The following is a 21,874-nucleotide window of genomic DNA, read 5'->3' on the forward strand; positions in this document are numbered from 1 at the left end:
CATTGCACCAAACTGTATTCCACAGTCAGTGCCGTTGGCAGTGCAGCCAGGTCACGTGTGGATGGGGTGATGCTTTGTGTGTGTGTGTGTGTATAAATGTGTGTGAGAGAATGTGTGAACATTTTGGCCAGCTACATAGTCACTGTCTGGGTACAAACAACTTGAACAGAAACAGGGAACAACCCCATTGTCTGAGTTTGTCTCTCTAATGCGCCCCTTCTACCTCTCCCTCTCTCCCCCTCTCCCTCTCTCCCTCTCTCCGTTTCTCTGTTTCTCTTTCATGACTCTCTCACTCTCTCGCTCTCTTTCTCTCACTCTCTCACACAAGCACACACACTCACACACACACACACACACACACACACTCTGTAGTGGGTGTAAGTGAATGAGGCGTTGAGACATGGCTCAGAAACAGAAGGAGCCCAGCTGGCAGTAGCATACTGTCAGAGAGGTGGCACCACACAGACTGTCCCTGTCACACCCACACACTCACACCATCCGTCCCAAAAGCTCAAGGCTCCAGAGACCTGACCCAGCCATCCTCAACCCTTACTGGGTCACGAAGAGCCAGCACCTCTGCCTCCAGCCAGCCTGGAGCATCTAGCCCCTCCAGGGACCCTGTTCCCAGGATCATGCCCAGCTAAGTGGCCTTTCCTCTGGGAAGACGGGGCTTTGCTCCTTGGCTCCAGGTGGAGTTGACCAACCAGACGGTTCCATTCACAGTGTGGGCATGTTAACCACACTTCAAACGCTACTTTCAACTGTATGAGCTAACACCCGTGCACACACACACACACACACACACCAACATATGCCAGTGTAGCCATGGGGGACTTTTTGTAGCCATGGGTGACAGGTGTTTTAGTGATGTAGGACGATGTTGCCCGCAGTGATGCCAGGTGTTCTGAGCTTTGCTGGTGCTTTTGTATGTGTGTGTGTGCGTGCGTGTGTGTGTGTGGAAATATATGAAAACATGTATGTATATGAGTGTGCAAGGAGCGGGGATTTGGTAGATGCATGTATTGGCTGTATTTGTAGGTGTGGCTGTGAATGAGTGTGTGTGTGAGTGCATACATTTGTCCTTGTCCAAGGTGAGGTGAGGCAGCCATGAGGGCGGGATGTTGGGACGGTTGGCTTGATGGTGTGTGTGTGTGAGAGAGAGAGAGAGAGAGAGAGAGAGAGAGAGAGAGAGAGAGAGGCTTGATGACATATAGGGCATTGTGTGGTGTGTGATATTTTAAGTGGTTTTAAGTTGATGTTTATTGGTTACAGTATCCGACATGGGACATTAGGTTTGATAGCGTAATAGTGCGTGTATGTGGTGTGAGGGCTTCCGTGTGGGAGCAATTCAAGTGAATACCTATCATTTATACGCAAGCTTAGTCATAGAAATCCACCTTTCGATTATAAGAATATATGCTCAGAGACTATATACTTATACGTTATATCTTACCTAAACACACACACACACACATGCTTTTACACACAGTCACAAATGCACACTCGCTCAATATTCAGTCATATTCTCACCATACGTTTGCCTATGGGCTGACAGTGACACTGCATTTTACAGAGAGAATGCAAGAGGGTTAGAATGTGTGTGTGTACGCGTGTGTGTGTTTAAGAGCCTGTCTGCTCTCTGCCCATCTTTCCTCTGTTGCCATGGTGATCCCTTTCTCCAAAACCTGGCCGCGCGTGTGTGTGTGTGCGCTCATGCGGGAATGTGTTTTGATACATCCATTGGTGTAAGTGTTGGTGTTTGTGTGTGTCTCTAGTACTGTGGGGGGTGTGCGTGTGTGTGTGTGTGCATGTATGTGTGTGTGTGTGCGTGCGTGTGTGTCTGTGCCCCTGTAAACAGGCTGGGTTTTAAGTATCAGTGAGACAGTGAGGTAGATTAGATAAACAAACAGCCAGCTGCAGTAGAGCTAGGTAATATGAAGGCCTGGACTGCATTCCAATGCACACACACACACACACACACACGCACACACACGCACTCATCCTCCAGTCTCCTTGCTACCATGGCTGCACCCACCATCCTATTTTCCTTTTGTGCTATTTACTTGCTCTCTCTTGAAAACACACACACACACACACACATAAACACACCATGGGGGATCTGCCTGACAGCCATCTGTCTTAGCTGTCAGTCAGTGTGTGGATTTGAAGGGTCCTCCACAGCTAGATCTGTCCTCCCCTGTGGAGCTTCAGTACTCTCAAAGACAACCACTTGTTTGGAACAGCCTAAGACTGACGAGAACCGCCTCAGAACAGCCTAGAATAACTTAGAACAAACTAGAACTGCCTAGAACAGACGAGAACAATGTAGAACTGAATAGAAACACCTAGAACAGACTGCTGCTGGTAGGGTGCATAGCAGGGTTACTATATGTCATCTGTGTGTGTTTTTTTGGAAGCCTATTTCACTGCTTGTTTGACGTTGAAACAAACTAAGTCAATGAATTTGTCTGCTGAACTATGTTGAACACAGAAATCAATTCTCTCTCTCTCTCTCTCTCTCTCTCTCTCTCTCTCTCTCTCTCTCTCTCTCTCTCTCTCTCTCTCTCTCTCTCTCTCTCTCTCTCTCCCTGTCTCCCTCAGGTCCTCCAAGGCCCACCCAGGTCCTGTGGTTCACATTAGCGACAACCCCATGGATGAGGGAAAGGTGAGCCCTCCTCTTCATCATCCTGTCACTTGTCACTGAGAACACTGCAGAGCCCTGTTCTTCCTCCTCATGAAGGAGACGACTGTCTGAAATCAGCTGTTCATCATGTCTGCACATCTATGGCACAGGGAGGCGCGGAGATAGGCAGAGTGTCAAGCAGACTGACAAGACATCTTTATCGAGGTTGTGCCGTGCTTGTCATTCCACGAAGCATTCCTCCACCTCCACAGTACTGGGGGACCTTGATGGGAGTTTCCAAAACACGTTTCAGATGTTTCACTCTCTTCTGCCCCCCCCCCCTCTCTCTCTCTCTCTCTCTCTCTCTCTCTCTCTTCCTCTTTCCCTATTCTGTTCCCTCATTCTCTCTCTCCCCTTCTCTATCCACCTCTCTGTACTTTGTACCACTGTCTCTTTACCACTCAAAGGGCCTCGACCTCTTTAAAATACCTCACAGATGGTTTCATCCTTCAGAACTGACAAACTCTTTTATCTCCCCCCTCCGTCCCTCCCTCCCTCCGTCTCTGAGAACCTATCGGTCCCTTCAGTCTGGTTTTGAATGGAAGGATATTGAGTTTGATTGATGAATGAACTTGTAGATGAATGAACTGAGATATCTATCATTCATCGATCATTTATCTCCATTTTGACTCCTGGGTCCTGAGAAGGCGACTTCATAAAAGCAATACCTAAAGACTCACACTGAATAAAAATGAACTCCTAACTATTTGACTTTGGAAGTGTCACTGCCAGTTGGGAAGGTAAACGAGTCTTCAGTATGTCTTAACAACTCTTATGAGGAGGAGGAGGGGGGGGGGGTATTGATTAGATTCATCATTATTATTTATTATTATCATTAATATACTCCAGAGGAAGGATTGAAAACAAACTTTGACCAGAACTAGCCCATGGTCGAAAGGTGGGACTCATCAGCACCCTCTGGATGTGTTTCCTGTCCGCTTCATGTGAATATCCAACTATTGATTCTTGTCGAGTCTCTTCCCCCTCCGCTCTGTCTCCCCATCTCCGGAGCTCCAGTCGAACCCTGAGCCTGTTCCCTTCTCTTCTCTTTCAGCTCATAATTGGATACGAGGCTGGGATTGTGGTACTGTGGGATCTCAAATCCAAGAAGGCAGACTCACGCTACACTTACGATGAGGTATTTACCCACAATTCGCTTTTAGGGCTTCATCCTCTGATCTGTGGGTTGTTTGTAAAAATACAAAAAAGGCATCAAATATGCATGACTGCTTGGTATAAATAGATATTGTTGTATGTGTGTGCGTGTGTGTGATCTCCTGCATCGTTATTGTTTGCCTTTGAGAGATGACATCAAAGAGATGTGAGTCTCCACAGCACGAGGAGTGTGCCAGGCGTGAGGTTCCTCATGCTCTAAGCATGTCTGCTAACACACTCAGCCAGCGCCAGCTTTGTTATCTGACGTCACTCGCTCTCGCGTCTGCGTCTGATACCTAACCACACACACGCAACACCCAACCCACTGATATAACCTGCTCTTGACTGATATAGAAGTTCAGAGGAGGAAGGAGTCTGCAGAGTGGAGCTTCAGAGACGGTAGAGGGGAGTTCAGCTGTGTTTCCTTCCACTGCTGTAGAATCCATCTCTCTGGTCTCAGAACAGAAGCTGGAACAGATGTGGCTCCCCTCTCCTGGAAGGGGACATGGAGGGGCTTGTTATTTAGGATTGCTGCGGGGTTCATGCTGGAGAGGCTTATTGTGCAGTCCTGTTTTCACCACAGTTACCTGCAACCAACTCACTTGCAGGTATTGATTGATATTCAGATGGGATTCAGTCAGAAGATGCTTAGTTTCATCCTAAGCGAAATACAAAAAGTGCGTACACAGTACATACAAAAGTGCATCAAGAACTAGAAACAATGGCATAATATTCCCAAACCTCTTAATGCTTGGATTTCCAACTGCAGTTCAGCAACCTTGTGGTTGCAGTTTAAGCAGCTTGACTGACTTTACAAAGACATCCACCCACATCCTGACAGACAGAAAGCTTCTGCAGTAATGAGTTGATGTGAACGCCCATCCTGCTGCTCTGCTGATTGACTGTGTTGTGGCTCATTACGCAGGCTGACATAGCTGGAGACACGAGGACAACATGGGTCTATGTCGACTGTTCACTTGAGTTGAAGTTCTGACTCCAACTCTCTGTTTTTACTCTCTCTCTCTCTCTCTCTCTCTCTCTCTCTCGATAGTGGCTAAGCAGATTGAAGCTCTTTCTCTCTCTTTCTCCCACTCCCACTCCCTCTCTCTCTCTCTCTCTCTCTCTCTCTCTCTCTCTCTCTCTCTCTCTCTCTCTCTCTCTCTCTCTCTCTCGATAGTGGCTAAGCAGATTGAAGCTCCCTCTCTCCTTCTCCCTCTCCCTCTCTCTCTCTTGTCTCCTCTCTTGATATCTCCTCTCGTCTCCTCTCCCCTGGGGGTGCCAGTGCCCCTCCTCTTCCTGGTCCTAGAGCTTTAATATCTGTGACGGAGCCTCATTGTGGGAGCCATCTTCATTTCTCCTGGGAGGTGTGAAACACAACTCCCCGACCAAACTCTTACATCTCCCCACAGACCAGCTTTATACCGCTGCTTACACACACACACACACACACTCTCTCTCTCTCTCTCTAACTGTATTTACTGTCACATTTGTGTTTGCTCACTGATTTATAGTCAGTTCTTGTACCCACCCAATTTCAATTTAAAATGTTCTGGCCATCTGTTCAATTGTACCGACTAGTATTCCAATCCACCTCAGCTTTCTTTAGAACATTGCAGATTGAAGAATTTTAGCATGTTAGCGTTGCTTTTGAAACAAATCAGAAACGTATCCCTTTTTTCTCGATGGTCAGCATTAGAGATGTTCAAGGTTGAACAGTAACATTAGAGGGGAATGGTGGTCGTGATGAAATCATGACTGGTCTGATTCACTGCCCCAGGCCTGTGGCTGGCACAAGGCCAAACTGATTCAAATGCGGAATGATATGGTTATGGGATGGACCATGCCAGGGTTTCTGATGGTCTGGCAAGTTTCTGAAAATATAGAGTTGTAATAGATGTAGGGTCGCTGTATCCGTGTTAAAAGTTTTTTTTTTTTTTTTGCTGCGTAGACTGGGCATGATGACAAAGGATCGGTTGGCATGAGGCTGGTTGGCATCAGGTAGGTTGGCATCAGGATGGCTGGAATCAGGCTGGCTGGCATCAGGCAGGTTGGCACTGTCGGGCTGGAAGCAGGAGGTGTTCTGCAGAGGAAGAGTAATAGACCTGGGTGACGATGATGCAGGGTACTGGATCTAGAGAGGCTCGCTGCGGTAAAGTTCTCCTCTTTTGCTGTTGAGGGAGTCAAATGGTTGTAGGAGTTCTACTGAATTCTGCTACCTTCAAATATGTCCTGTCTGTTATGGTGGATGGGCCAGGACCAGCCCCCATGACAGGCAGTCAGGCAGGCAGGCAGGCAGGCAGGCAGGCAGGCAGGCAGGCAGGCAGGCAGGCAGGCAGGCAGGCAGGCAGGCAGGCAGGCAGGCAGGTGGAGCAGGCAGGCAGGCAGGCAGGCAGGCAGGCAGGCAGGCAGGCAGGCAGGCAGGCAGGCAGGCAGGCAGGTGGAGCAGGCAGGTGGAGCAGGCAGGCAGGCAGGCAGGCAGGCAGGCAGGCAGGCAGGTGGAGCAGGCAGGCAGGCAGGTGGAGCAGGCAGGCAGGCAGGTGGAGCAGGCAGGCAGGCAGGCAGGCAGGCAGGTGGAGCAGGCAGGCAGGTGGAGCAGGCAGGCAGGCAGGCAGGCAGGCAGGCAGGCAGGCAGGCAGGCTGGCAGGCAGGTGGAGCAGGCAGGCAGGCAGGCAGGCAGGCAGGCAGGCAGGCAGGCAGGCAGGCAGGCAGGCAGGCAGGCAGGCTGGCAGGCAGGCAGGCAGGCAGGCGGAGCAGGGAACCCAGGATCAGTGGGGTATCTCTCCTCTGTGCTGCTCTGATTGGTTTTCCCTCACTCTGAATTTGTCATCCCTCGCCTGCTGGATAAATAGAGGCAGGTGGGAATGGAGAAATGTGTTTTGTGAGCACAATCACAAACACACACACACTCTCACAGAGAAAGGCTCTCACAGGATTGGAATAACCATGGCTGTGATACCAATCAATCCTTTTGCGTATGAATAAACAAACAAACACAAAACACACCAGCATGCATGTGCTCACGCACGCACACACGCACGCACACACACGCACACACACGCTTTTATCATTGCCTTTTTTCCCAGTACACACCACCAACTCTTCTTCGTTCTCTATTGGATGTGGTGATGTACCATGTATATTAGTAATTAATGTGGCTCAAAACAGAATACACAATTAATCTAATAGTGTTCATGCAGGCGGCAGAGCGGGTTCAAAAAAAGAAAGCATTTATTACTCCACCCATTTGTTTTGTTAATGGAACGCTCGGCAGATATCTCCATTGGTTGAGGAAGAATCTGTGATTTGTCTGTTGAGTCATTCTCTGCAGCTCTGTCCAATGAGAGTCATTAATTTTTGATTGATGTTTGTAGGGCCTTTCTGTAACCTTGGTGGGCAGGATCAGTTATTTAATAGTCCAATGGGATCGCAGGGTGCTTTCTCTGGGAGGTCGTAAGGTTGTAGCTGTAAATGATGACAGGGCACTATATTAGTAGTTCTATGTCTCCACACTTTATCTTTCTGATGAGTGTTAGGGATAATCCTCCACAGATGTGTATAATGATATGCACACACACACACATTCAGTACATACACAGACGTGCACACACACACAGATTGACCTTGACAAGGACAAGAGTGTTTAAACCCACTCTCACTTTCAACATGGGAGTCGCAAAGGACAGGGAATAAAGCAAAGGGGCACACTCTCTCACACACACACTATCAAACGAACACCATACATACACACCCTCACACTGACAATCAAATGCATGCCGTACACACACACACACACCGACTCTCTCTTTAAAGTGTAAACTTACACTTACTGTATAACAAAAACACAGACACACACAAACACTCCTATAAAAGGCAAACAAACACACACCCACATACACTCTCAGTCCCTCTTTCACCAACCTGGAGTCCTGAGACACCGTCCAGACAGGGCGACGGGGATCTGAAAGGGATGTCTGGAACTGAAAGGTAAAACACAGAGTGGGATGGAGATCAGTATTGATTGAGTTGACGGTCTGGCCCCTAAAAGCCTGTTTGTTTACATGTCGTTACTTTGGTTGAAGCTTCCTCAGATGGTGTGAGAGGAGGAGACCGAACAGAGAGGATGTTACTGTCACTGCAGACATGAGCTGTTTCCATGTCCCACTGCTACCCAGTAACAGCAAGAAGGACATTAACAATGTGCCCTTGTGTGCGTGTGTGTGTGTGTGTGTAGAACAGATGTTGTGCGAGTCTGTCTGTCCCAGTCCCTGTTGGGAAAACCAGTATAATGTCATAAAACATGAAAAAAAATTCCACTCTGTGATGGGTGCCTTGTGTTTCAGTTACGCCTCTTGTTTACTAATTAGGACCAGCCCACAGGACCCTGTTATGGGAGTCTCTGGCTCTCTGCCACTGAGATGCTGTACTGTTATAGCCCAGCCACTGGTAGTGTCACTCTGTGTGTGTTCTGATGTTCACCTGAAGATGATGGTTCATTCCATACTGGAGCAAAGTCCTCTGCTTGTTGTTGATGTTGTGTACGCCGTCCATGGGGCAGTGAGACATGTGAAACGCCTGCTCTTGAATGATTTCATTGTTTGTGGATGTCCCTAAAGAGTGGATCATGAGTTTGCAGTCTGGTAAACAGTCTGGTAAACAATGCCAGACATGCTGCAAGACTGTGTGTGTGCGTGTGTGCGTGTGTGTGTGGAATGGTGTATGTGTGTGTTTCGGCGAATCTGTATGTGTGCAGAGTGTTAGTTTGTCTGTTTGTGTAGTTGTTTGCATGTGTGTCTGTGTGCAAGAGAGTTTTTAATTATGAGCAATAGGACACCAATAAGCCTGTCTGCCCTTTTCCAAAGTGCCTTGATAATGATGTATCTGCCATTTAATTGATTGGTTGTTGGTCGCCAAATCACCTCTCGCCCAAACCAAAATAGCAACAGTGTTGTTTGGGTTGTGCTAAGTAGAGGGAGAGCACTCCTAATGATCACATAACCAGACTTCAATTTGAACCTGCCGTAGCATAATACCACCAGCTGTCCCCCCTCCTCCCTCCTCCTCTGGTCTCTTCTCCCTTCTTCTCCCTGCCTCGCCTCTCCTATGTCTGTTCCCTCTCTACCTCGTTCCATTTATCTCTCGCTCTCTCATCATTTTAGTCAGTGATGTATGTCATCAGATAAGTGTCAGATAGACGGACCTTTTTCAGATCACTTACGACGTGTCGAAGCATCTCTCAATGACACGTGTTATTGTTCTATATATGCCAGCCAGTATCACCATGGTGACCTGTAACATGAAACACATGACTGTTGTTTCCTCACGCCACACCCGCCGCCTGTTGAGGAGTGGGTGTTGGACATGCTAGGATACCATATGTCAAGTCCGTAAGGGTGTGTGTTCTCATGTCATTTTGTTCATGTTTGTGTTTTTGGGGACGGTTTGATCTTGTTGTGTTTGACTGTGTTGACCCTCCCTCCTGCTTCCACCTCCTCCTTCACTTCCTCTTCCTGTGGTCTCCCAGGCGATCCACTCAGTTGCCTGGCATCACGAGGGCAAGCAGTTCATCTGTAGTCACTCTGACGGAACTCTCACCATATGGAACATCAAAGGCCAGGGCAAGCCCATTCAGACAATCACCCCCCACGGTAAGGCAGGGTTGCTTACACTCACATATACACCCACACACTCACTCACGCACACACACACTCACACACACACACAAACAAACACATGCACACACACTCACGCACACACATATACTGATACATACAAACAGTAACTTACACACTATCACACACATGCACATGCACACACAAAGGCATGCGCTGACACAAACATGCATGGTACACTATTGCATTCCCATGAACACACATTGTGCACACACACACACAGCCTAGGGGCACATAAACACAGTGCACAGTTGCACATCCTCAAAAATATATGTTGTACACACATGCACACACTCTGGGAAAACTATTCCACTTTAGCGGGTGTTTTTTAATGAAAGTTATTCATCTACATTTCATTAATTGCGTATCCCAATGCTGATTGTTTACGTAATTAGTTCTGTATCAAGTGAGCAATTTGGAAATGATGTGTGACAATCTGTAATGAGTTGTATTCAAAGTTTCTCGTTTCCCAGTGCTTTAGTCTCAGAGTTTCAGCCACAAGTCAGTCTCTCTCTTTCTTTCTTTCTTTCTTTCTCCTAGATAGTCCTGAGTCACTATCTGGCACAAAGACAGATCTGCATTGGGTAGCAACTGCCGCATCAGGGATAAAGAGATGAAGGGAGAGGATAGGATAGGGGGATGGGAGAGGAGAAGGGGAAAGAGAAGGAGAGTGGAGTCAGGGAGAACAGAAATGAAATGGCAAGCTGTTAGTTGTGTGTGTGTTCTATTTCAGGAAAACAGCCCAAGGATGGCAAGAAGCCAGAACCCTGCAAACCTATCCTCAAAGTGGAGTACAAGACTACCAGAGCTGGGTAGGATAACATACACACACCATATATGTAAACACACACACACACAACGACACAGACACACACACCCTATACCATGTACACAAAAAGTTGTTTTTGGCAAAGCTTATTCATTCATGACTACTCTGTATTGTGTGTGTGTGTGTGTGTGTGTGTGTGTATGTATGGGTGTGGGGGGTCAGATGGCTGAGCGGTAAGGGAGTGGGGCTATCTCTGTTCTTACTGTAAGTCGCTCTGTATAAGAGCGTCTGCTAAATGACTAAATGTATATGTAATGTGTGGGTGTGTGTGTGTGTGTGTGTGTGTTACAGGGAGCCCTTCATGATCTTGTCTGGTGGACTGTCGTACGACACAGTGGGGCGGCGGCCATGTCTGACGGTGATGCATGGGAAGAGCACCGCAGTGCTGGAGATGGACTACCCCATCGTGGACTTCCTCACGCTCTGTGAGACGCCATACGCCAACGGTGAGGGAGGGAGAGGGCGAGCAACGGAGAGAACGAGATCGAAATAGATAGAGGGAGAGACACCGAGAGAGAGGGCGAGAAAGAGGGAGACGTTTATCGTCTGTGAGGTACATGTGCATCGACTCGCTGAAGAAAGAGTGTGTGTGAGTGTGTGTGTGTGTGTGTGTGTGGAAGGGGGTTGAATGTGCGCGTGCGTGGTGAATCACAGCTCCCTCAGAGGCGGTCTGTGCTTCGAGATCCTTTCTAGAACACGATGAGTGTGACCGTCTCGTCTGTGCATGTTCACAATGGCCGTCTGATGAGATCGCCTCATGACATCATCGTCTGTCTCATTGTCCTTCCTGTCTGTCTCACCTGGGAGAGGCTAGTCATTTGTCAGCAGTTTTCGTTTTGATCTCACAATGACGTTTTGTTTTTCGCAAGACATTTTCCATCTGTTCACTTCAAACTGTATATGAAATGGTCAAACCAAGCAATCACTTAAATTGCACATTGGTTTCTTCTGGGACGTACTGTGTTACCGGCTATAGTCTTAACAGCAACTCTTTGTTGTACCTATGACTATTTGGTTCAACACTTCCTAATCATTTTCATTCAAATACAATATTTGCTGTGGTCTAAACACATCTCCCTTCCATTTCAGCCCAGTAAACACAGTACCATGGAGATATGATCCTGAAGGTTCCGTATGCGGCACACTTCTGGGTCATATACCTGCTGTCAGAGAGAGAAAGAGACTCTTTACTTTGCAGTCTGTTACAGTGATGTATGACGTGAATAACTTCTAATCCCTGGACGATATCACACCATTACAACAGAATTAGTGTTGACCTATGACTGTGCTGTCATAACTTAATCCCATTTATCCAGTCGAGAACAAATAGTCAAACTGGGCAGTGTGTGTGTGTGTCTGTGTACACAGTGCAAAATTACAATATTTTAATGGGAAGCATTCCTGGAAATATCAATTGTTTAGAGTATTTGAGAATGTTTGTGTGTGTCTGTGTCTTTGTGTGTGTCTGTGCATGTGTGTGCTTGGTGAGATGTGGGCGTCTGTGAGGGGTGTCGAGGGAACGGATTAGAGACCGATTACTTAACGACAGCCTGGTCACTAGACCTGATGTGGGGAGTCTTTCATTTCAACTCACCATGGCGACCGACTGGATTGCTAATCCATGGATTAGACTAGCGCGGCCACCAAATCCTTAGTGTTAATGGGCTGTCACTGGAGGAGTGATGTCATTGATGTCACTAAGGGTGATGTCATTCATACAGTCTGAATCACAGGTTTATCACAAGGTTAAGGTCTGAGTGGTTGTGAGGTATTGATTCAAACGAAACCTGACTTGAAAGCATCCTCATAGAGACAGAGATAGAAAAACAGACATGCAGGCAGGCACAGGCAGGCATACAAACAGGCAGGCAGGCACAGGCAGGCAGAGAAAAGAGTGAAAGAAAGAGAAAGAAGGAAGGAGATAGAAGGAGACAGAAATAGATGGAAGGTCAAAGAGAGAATGGAAGCTAAAGACCTGGAGGGAGACAGACTGAAGACAGACAGGAAGGAGGGAGACAGACTGAAGACAGACAGACAGGAGAGAGACAGACTGAAGACAGACAGGAGAGAGACAGGCTGAAGACAGACAGGAGGGAGGGAGACAGACTGAAGACAGACAGGAGGGAGACAGACTGAAGACAGACAGACAGACAGGAGAGAGACAGACTGAAGACAGACAGGAGAGAGACAGACAGACAGGAGAGAGACAGACTGAAGACAGACAGGAGGGAGACAGACTGAAGACAGACAGGAGAGAGACAGACTGAAGACAGACAGGAGGGAGACAGACTGAAGACAGACAGGAGAGAGACAGACTGAAGACAGACAGGAGAGAGACAGACTGAAGACAGACAGACAGGAGGGAGGGAGACAGACTGAAGACAGACAGGAGGGAGAGAGACAGACTGAAGACAGACAGGAGGGAGACAGACTGAAGACAGACAGGAGGGAGGGAGACAGACTGAAGACAGACAGGAGGGAGAGAGACAGACTGAAGACAGACAGGAGAGAGACAGACTGAAGACAGACAGGAGAGAGACAGACTGAAGACAGACAGGAGAGAGACAGACTGAAGACAGACAGGAGGGAGACAGACTGAAGACAGACAGGAGGGAGGGAGACAGACTGAAGACAGACAGGAGGGAGGGAGACAGACTGAAGACAGACAGGAGAGAGACAGACTGAAGACAGACAGGAGGGAGGGAGACAGACTGAAGACAGACAGGAGGGAGGGAGACAGACTGAAGACAGACAGGCATTAGTCAAGGTCATCAGTATGCTGGACACTCCCCCCTGGCCTGAAATCAGACTTTTCTGTCTGTTTTTATTCATCACTTAATTTGCTTATTTCTTTCTTCAGATTTTCAGGAACCTTACGCCGTGGTGGTCCTTCTAGAAAAGGATTTAGTGGTGATCGACCTTGCACAAAATGGGTAGGTCTCCACAACGCCACGATGCAGCTCCGTAAACACATGAATAACAATGCATTCGTCAAGCAGACGCCATCATCCAAAGTGACGCACGGTGCAGCTCTGTCCACTGGAAAGTGGATGCCCATTCTCATCCCTCTCTGATTGGCCCTGCATTGTCAGCCACAGAACGAAACACCGCAGCGTAGTGAACCAATCTGCCTCTCTGTGTCTCCTACGCCGCTAGTTACCCTATCTTCGAGAACCCCTACCCCCTGACCATCCACGAGTCCCCCGTGACCTGCTGTGAGTACATCGCCGACTGCCCAGTGGACCTCATACCTGCACTTTACTCAGTGGGCTCCCGACAGAAACGACAGGGCTACAGCAAAAAGGTACACAGCCCCGCTTCCACCCTACCCCTGGAGTTCTATACTCTATATTCGATCACAATATATACACAAACACACACACACACATGCATATACATAAATAGAACTTATTCTGAAACGTATTGGTCCCCCCGTCCCCCCCCCGGTCGACAATGAACCCACATTATATTAGGGTTAGATTTGAATTCCTTGATTTCCAAGTTCCCTGTCATCCTCTCCTCTAACGTTGTCCTCTCTCCCCTGTGCCTGCCTACAAGGGTGCTGCTGAACATGTCAGCCGGCTCTGAGCCGGCTAGCTACTCCGGCTGGTTAGGTAACTCGCAGCATTAGCAGGCTGAGGGAATGTGTTCTCACCAAAAGATCGTGGTCGAGTCATGCTGGTGACCTTTTGGATGTGTTACTGCACTCAAAAGACCACACACACACACGTGGATGCACTGCCGGGCGGGCAGACAGACGGATGGATGTACACACACACACACGTCACTGTCAGGATTAGTCATAGGTTTCTTTGAGTGCGTGAGTCACCTCTCTCCAGGTTTCTCCCTCCATCTCTCAGACACATGACGCACCTGATGCAAACCTGTTGACCCGACATATAGCTCACCTACAGTCTTTTCTTGTGTTTTTTTCCTCTTCCCTTTCTCTCCCTTTTCCTATCTTTCTCTGTCTCCCTCTTTCTAACACTCTCTTTCTTCCTCCCCCGCTCTCTCTCTCTCCCTCCCTCTCTTTCTCTTTCTCAATCTATCTCTGTATCTCTTCCTCCCTCTCTCTCCCCCCCCCCTCCTCAGGAGTGGCCAATCAGTGGAGGAAACTGGGGTCTGGGAACGCAGAGCTACCCGGAGATCATTATTACTGGGTAAGCTTCCTGCAGCCTCCGGTACACATAACTATGTTCAGCAAGGAATCTAGAAACAAAAAACTAGATAACCCAGATATACATAGCATACATGGACCATGAAGAGTCACACGTAGAGCTTGGAAAACATGAAAAGTCTTCATGATCTTCATGAAGGTTATGACATGAGGCTCCACTAGGAATGTAATCGTGAACAACGCGTCACATGGCCTTTTTACAGCCACTCTTGTCCCTCCACTCAGTTTTCAGTTCAGGATACCGTGTCGATTTGTGACGCCTGTGCAATTCCCTCGTGTACGTGTTCATTGAGGTTCAGTAGCCTTTTCCCATCACCTCTAAGTGTCAGTGTTTGCTAACGACATTTGAAAATGTCAAAGACATTCAAAAAACTAGATACTCTACTGATTGGACAGAATCCCAGTCTAGAGGGAACGTCTGCCATTTTGTTTCTGTCAATTTCTTTCCTTCGTTGTGCCTTAAGTGTAAAGACTTTGAGAAAGAAGAGTTTCTTTTAAATACTCTGCATTTCCAAAGTGACATTGAGGCATGAGTTTGGCACCAGGAGGGCCTGTACCCACTCACTCTAGACACCCATGAATTAGCATGCTGCTCACGTCCATCTCTCTGTCTCCTTTTTTCCCTCCCTCCCTCCCTCCCTCCCTCCCTCCCTCCCTCCCTCCCTCCCTCCCTCCCTCCCTCCCTCCCTCCCTCCCTCCCTCCCTCCCTCCCTCCCTCCCTCCCTCCCTCCCTCCCTCCCTCCCTTCCTTCCTTCCTACTCTCTCTCTCTCTCTCTCTCTCTCTCTCTCTCTCTCTTTCTCTCTCTCTCTCTCTCTCTCTCTCTCTCTCTCTCTCTGCTCTCTCTCCTCCCCTGACATATACCCTGTAAAGTATCTCTCTTCCAGTCCAACACACTATTAAGCTGAAAAAAAGACAGGTTGAAGGGTGCCAAGCTGGTCTCACGCTGGGGAAATCCCAGAAGGCTTTGCATCTGGTATAATTAATGCACAGACTATGAGGTCTGTCTCAATTCCCTGTCATGTCAGATAGTCCAATAATGTGGCCAGCCCTCTGGTTATTGAACAGGCCAACACAGGCACGCATGTGAAAATACAATTGGTTCCTAATACATGGTATTCTCTCTCTCTCTCTCTCTCTCTCTCTCTCTCTCTCTCTCTCTCTCTCTCTCTCTCTCTCTCTCTCTCTCTCTCTCTCTCTCTCTCTCTCTCTCTCTCTCTCTCTCTCTCTCTCTCTCTCTCTCTCTCTGTCTCTCTCTCTCTGTCTCTCTCTCCTCTCCCTCTCTCTCAGCCACGCTGACGGAACTGTGAAGTTTTGGGACGCTTCCGCAAGTAAGTGTCACGTCCCTTCCGAACCAAACGCTCTGTCGGAGCCCAAATGGCCGATCCGTTCCCCCCTCCCCCCAGCCTAGCCCCGTGGCCTCAGGTGTGACTGAGCCCTGTGCCGTCTCCCCAGTCATGCTCCAGGTGCTCTACAAGCTAAAGACAGCCAAGGTGTTTGAGAAGAGCCGGACCAAGGAGGACAAGCCTGTGGCGGACATGGAGAGCGAGGACCCGTTTGCCATCCAGATCATGTCCTGGTGCCCGGAGAGCAGGATGCTGTGTGTGGCCGGAGTGTCCTCCAATGTCATCATCTACCGCTTTAGCAAACTGGAGATCACCACCGAGGTGGTGCAGGTCAGTGTGTGCGTGCGTGACACGGGGGGGATTCAAATGACGTTGTGTTGTGGTTTATCTATGACACGTGTGTGTGACAGAAAAAAGAAAGTCGTGAAGGCATGTGCATCCTGTCCTCTATGCCTCCCGTCCTCCTATACGCACCCCACAGCTGGCAGAAGCCCGACTTTTCATCAAACTTTTCTTCAAAACAATGCCAGCGACTGTGTTCCATAAGGCTGTGTATCATGGATGCAGCTCGGCTGCAGAGCTATATTTAGCCCTTCATAGACAAACACTATGGGTGTTCTGCTGTCTCATTAGGTGAGCTCTGCGGTTCTCTGTTTTCTCACTGTAGACAGCCTGACAGCACTGACCCTGCTCACCACCGCAACACACACACACGCACTCACACACACACACACTCCCACACACACACAGACACACTCACACATACACACTCACAAACTTACACATGCACAGACACACCGACTCACGCACACATGACTAAACAGACAGAATCACACACACACACACACACACACACACACACACACACACACACTAACATCTCAGGCACTCCTCTACACACACATTGGAGACACAAACACAGAAGCCAAGCCTCGTTACATGAATCTGCACAGGAAATAAAAAAGACACATTATGGGTTCCATGGCAACAGACAGGAGAGATAAACAATCCGTCCAGCCTGTGCTGAACATTGCTGGAGAAATTGAAGTAGGAGGAGGAGGAGGTGGAGGAAGAGGAGGAGGAGGAGGAAAGTGATGCGAGTTTGTGAAATGCACATAATGATGGGTAGCTAATGCCTTTGTGACTATGTGAATGTCTGTCTGTGTGTGTGCATGTGAGAGAGAGAAAGAGGGGAGGGGGGGTAGAGAGGTGTCAGACCAGGGTGTAGAGCAGGGTTGTATGTATGTACCTACAGTACAGGAACAGTTAGGAGAGATGCTACTCTGCATAGTAATAGTCACCTTTAACCTGATATAGAGTGCAACAATTACTACACACATACACATAGACTGCACACACATACACACTCCCTCAACAAGCCCCATAGCTCTAATGAGACTCCCAGCATGCACTGTTATAAGCCCTGCAGGCACAACGCTCATTGGTTTAGTGTTTGTGTGTGTGTGTGTGTGTGTGTGTGTGTGTGTGTGTGTGTGTGTGTGTGTGTGTGTGTGTGTGTGTGTGTGTGTGTGTGTGTGATTGTGTGGGTGGGAGGAGGTTGCAGTCAAGTAGCCTGAAGGAGGACTTGGAAAGAACTCTGGGATATCTCAGCTTTGGAGGACCTGCTTGACCCTCAAAACTCCCCCACATCTACACACACACACACACACACAATGAATGTCTTATCGAGAATTTTCTTGGAGGGTTTAGCTGAGTTGAGGGTTAGAGAAAAGCCCACTTCTGATCAAATGAGAACAGTGTCAGTAGGGAGCTTCATCACCAAGTGTATTTTACATTGACTGACTCCTTTATTATCTGCCTTGTGTTGGTGTGGCTGTATGCACATTACTTGTTACATTGTTTATATTTATATTTGTGTGCCTGTGTTTGCGATTTATGTGTGTAAATGTCTTTATGTTTGGCATGTTATTATGTGTGTCTTTTCATGTGTTTCATATGTGTGTGTGTGTGTGGTCTCCAGCTGATGGAGGTGCGTCTGCAGTATGAGCTCAATGACATGGAGTCCCCCGAGGGAGGGGGGGACCAGACCCCGGCCCTGCCCACCCCAGGGGCGTCGCCCAGCCCCCAGACATCCGGCCCGCCCACACACCCCTCCACCAGCAGCAACAACTCTGATGGCGGGCGGGACAACGTGCCCTGCCTCAAGTAGGAGCTGCTAAACACACACATGATGCCACATGACCATGGTCATCAACTATATTCATGTCTAAATAAATCCATCTCCCTCCCTCTCTCCCTCTCTCCCTCCCCCTCCCTCCACCCCTCCCTCCACCCCTCCCTCCCCCAGAGTGCGCAGCACCCCCCTGAAGCAGTCTCCTGGGTACCAGGTGGAGCTGGTGATCCAGCTGGTGGGGGCGGGGGGAGAGCCACCCCAGCCTATCACCAGCCTGGCTGTCAACTCCTCGTATGGCCTGTAAGTACACGTGCACTCGTGCACACCATGTTGCATTGTTTAAGAGGATGGGTTACAAGTACAATTTGTATTTCTGAGATGAGCTTCCTTGTGATCTTCATAAACAAGCTCTCAAATCGTCCATCCAAACTTGGCTTGTGGCTGCTTGATGTCATTTCCCTCACAGCACAGAGCTGGGTTGGAATCAAGCCATATCAACACAATCTATGTCTAAAGGCAAATTCTGTAGACCTCTGCTGCTTTTTGGTGTTAACTATTCATCTGTAAGCCCAAACCTTATTTCTTACTTTCTTTTCTCTCTCTCTCTCTCTCTCTCTCTCTCTCTCTCTCTCTCTCTCTCTCTCTCTCTCTCTCTCTCTCTCTCTCTCTCTCTCTCTCTCTCTCTCTCTCTCTCTCTCACTCTCACTCTCTCACTTTCTTGTTGTTTTCTTTCTTTCCTTTTGTGTTTTCCTTTCAATCTCCCACTCTCTCTGCCTCGGCGCCTCTCTCCCTCTGCCATCTCTCTCCCCCAGTGTGGTGTTTGGTAACAGTAGTGGCCTAGCGGTGGTGGACTACCTCCAGAGGAGTGTCCTGCTGAACCTGGGCACGGTGGAGCTGTACGGATCCAACGACCCCTACCAGAGACAGCCTCGCTCGCCCCGCAAGACACGCCAGCCCTCCGGAGGTACCACCTCGACGCATACTCCGTCTCCCTCTCTCTCTTTCTGTTACCCTCTGTCTCTCTCTCTCTCTCTCTCTTTCTGTCTCCCTCTCTCTCTCTCTCTCTCTCTCTCCCTACCAAAGAGATTGGTGCTTGTTGTGTGGTTAGTTGTGTCCCATGGGGTTAGAGTGTCTGGATATTTGGACGGCACATTAGTTGGTCAGGTTGTGGCGGTAGCTTTAGGCATTGTCTGAATGAGGCCATTTTGACGACGTTTCAAAGATGTGATTAGACCTAGCGACTGCTGCCCGTCCACTCTCCCAGACTGCTGATGTCATTTAGGATTGCAGCGTTTCATTGGTTTATTCATATTTTCCCTCCACACACAGACACACCTTGACACACTACAAACACACACAGATGCCCATCCCTCCCGCACACTCTTCCACTGCAGCACGGTGGAATCATATCGACGTTCAGTCAAGAGGCTGGACTTTGGGTTATGTCACACTGCCACCTGCTGTTTGGTGATGTCACTGCACCTCCGGAGGCTCCGATACCACTCTGCAGTGACAGTATAACTACTGTGGCTAAGCAACAGCTTGATGGATAAATTAGATGTGTGTGCATGTGTGTGTGTAGCATCTGGTGTCATTGATTGTTTGGCAGTGGGCTGGCACCTGTCACAGAGTGGGTTGTGTGAGCAGTAATTGCCCCTCCAGCTGGAGCTGCAGTTCTTTTCCTCTGCAGAACCCAGACATTGAGACAGTTCAGGAACCATCGAGAACCAGAGTGGAATACTGTCAAAAAGTGTTCCCAAATACAATTCTACTGAATCAACTACCCAGATACTGTGATGACTATTGTTTCAGCTGTTGTGCGAAAGTATCCTACCTTGCAAAGCTGAAAAGGCAAAAATGCACAGGGTTATATCTTCAGAGAGTTACTTAGAGTTTGCCCTGGTTCTAACGTGCCTGCCACTAACTGTTCTGTACTTTGTCTGCAGGTCTGTGTGACATCAACGAGGGCTCCGCTTCAGAAGATCGCTGCAAGTCCCCCACCTCAGGTAACCTGTCCCACAGAGAAGCTGCTCTTCACGCTGCTCACCAACACATGCTTTCAGTTCCATTGGTTTGGATTTGGGGCTCCAAGACTCTTTTTGTTTTGCCTCATAATAACTACTAATATATTAATATACTAATATATTGCATTGATTGGAGTGATTTGTTTTTGCGACAATGCATGAGGTACATGTGATGTTTGTGAAGCTGCTGTGTCTTATTGATATGTGAAATGTCACTCAAATGGAAGGGTTTAGTTTTTAGTTTTTTTTGCTAACAGGAAGTGTCTGGTTGTTTCTTTACACCTTGATTCTGGGGCTGTCTTATGATGTATGACACTTTTAACAGGTTCAGTTTTCATATGAGAAAAGCACTATTTCTCCCTTGCTCCCTTGCTTCAAAGGACCTGAATTTGGCAGTTGTTCTAGGTTGTTTTAGTATCTTCCAAGGGTGAAATATTAGCTGTTCACTGTGGAAGAGACTGTAACTCTAAACGAAGAGACAGCATAGGGTCATAAAATGTACTGAATACGTCAATAAGCCCATTGAGCTGTGTGCAAGACAGAGACTGTATATGTTAATTCTCACCAAATGAGTTATTAGTTTACAAGAGGGATTATTACGGCCTTGAGAAGTTTCAGACACCTCTAATAATTCCATTCATTTGAAAGGCCCCTCCATGATTCTGGACTGTGCCAAGATACGCATAATGTATAGGACTGTAGACTGACTGAGCCAGCTTTCATAATGTACAGGACTGTAGACTGACTGAGCCAGCTTTCATAATGTACAGGACTGTAGACTGACTGAGCCAGCTTTCATAATGTACAGGACTGTAGACTGACTGAGCCAGCTTTCATAATGTATAGGACTGTAGACTGACTGAGCCAGCTTTCATAATGTATAGGACTGTAGACTGACTGAGCCAGCTTTCATAATGTACAGGACTGTAGACTGACTGAGCCAGCTTTCATAATGTACAGGACTGTAGACTGACTGAGCCAGCTTTCATAATGTATAGGACTGTAGACTGACTGAGCCAGCTTTCATAATGTACAGGACTGTAGACTGACTGAGCCAGCTTTCATAATGTACAGGACTGTAGACTGACTGAGCCAGCTTTCATAATGTACAGGACTGTAGACTGACTGAGCCAGCTTTCATAATGTATAGGACTGTAGACTGACTGAGCCAGCTTTTTTAGATTTCAGTTCATGATTTGTCCGTGCCAAACACACACACACGCATATATCCTCATTCACAGAAGAAGAAAACACACGTTTAGTCCATTTCAGCCTGGAGCTCTGACAGCCTGGCCGCTCTCTTTCTTCTAAAAGACTCTTCATTGTGATGTCTTCATTCTCATGAGGACAGCCTAGTCCCCTCTCATTACTAAGCACCTTCACGTTGTCTCAACAGCCAGGCTATGATAAGGACTTGCTTTAAAAAGGTCAGACAGAAAAAGAGTCTAGTCTGTTTCCAGGCGCGACAGACACACAGACTCACGTCTGGTGTCGCTAGAGCGAGGTCCAGGGCATCAGGAGGGCCTACATGATTCATTTCAGAAGGGTTTGGTGGTAAGCTGCACTGCTTCATAGTGACTGCTACACAAGTTCAAATAGTTTTATTTAGGCAAGAAAGTGATTCTACGCAAGTATCAAAAGTTTGAGCCAAGCCAACACCAATTTACAGTATTGTCTTTGAGGATCTGTTTTTGATGGGATTATATATTTGCAACATGCAGGGAAACCACAATCAGGTTATAACACAAAGTGTTCAGTCTCCATTTATGGTATCAAACCAAAGTGCCAGGATGTTTTCTAACCCCACGTTTATTTTACTTTCCCCCCCAAAAGTGTTGACGTCAAACCATCAGCAATTC

General features: G+C 48.0%; 1 protein-coding gene across 1 annotated transcript in view; it reads left to right on the top strand.

Annotated features, from left to right (window-relative positions):
- The window catches only part of stxbp5a (syntaxin binding protein 5a (tomosyn)), a 67,123-nt gene that overhangs the window by 34,974 nt on the left and 10,275 nt on the right, over positions 1-21,874 (top strand). Inside the window, exons 6-19 of the mRNA XM_084700625.1 lie at positions 2,602-2,665; positions 3,738-3,821; positions 9,360-9,483; positions 10,241-10,319; positions 10,628-10,782; positions 13,197-13,269; positions 13,493-13,640; positions 14,429-14,496; positions 15,802-15,842; positions 15,967-16,187; positions 17,839-18,023; positions 18,166-18,291; positions 18,804-18,955; positions 19,938-19,997. Coding sequence (XP_084556751.1) covers positions 2,602-2,665; positions 3,738-3,821; positions 9,360-9,483; positions 10,241-10,319; positions 10,628-10,782; positions 13,197-13,269; positions 13,493-13,640; positions 14,429-14,496; positions 15,802-15,842; positions 15,967-16,187; positions 17,839-18,023; positions 18,166-18,291; positions 18,804-18,955; positions 19,938-19,997 — 1,580 coding nt within the window. The remainder of the gene's footprint in view (positions 1-2,601; positions 2,666-3,737; positions 3,822-9,359; positions 9,484-10,240; positions 10,320-10,627; positions 10,783-13,196; positions 13,270-13,492; positions 13,641-14,428; positions 14,497-15,801; positions 15,843-15,966; positions 16,188-17,838; positions 18,024-18,165; positions 18,292-18,803; positions 18,956-19,937; positions 19,998-21,874) is intronic.

This window comes from Hypomesus nipponensis, chromosome 6 (assembly GCF_054491055.1).
Source record: "Hypomesus nipponensis isolate SF chromosome 6, ASM5449105v1, whole genome shotgun sequence".
NCBI classification, from domain to species: Eukaryota; Metazoa; Chordata; class Actinopteri; order Osmeriformes; family Osmeridae; genus Hypomesus; species Hypomesus nipponensis.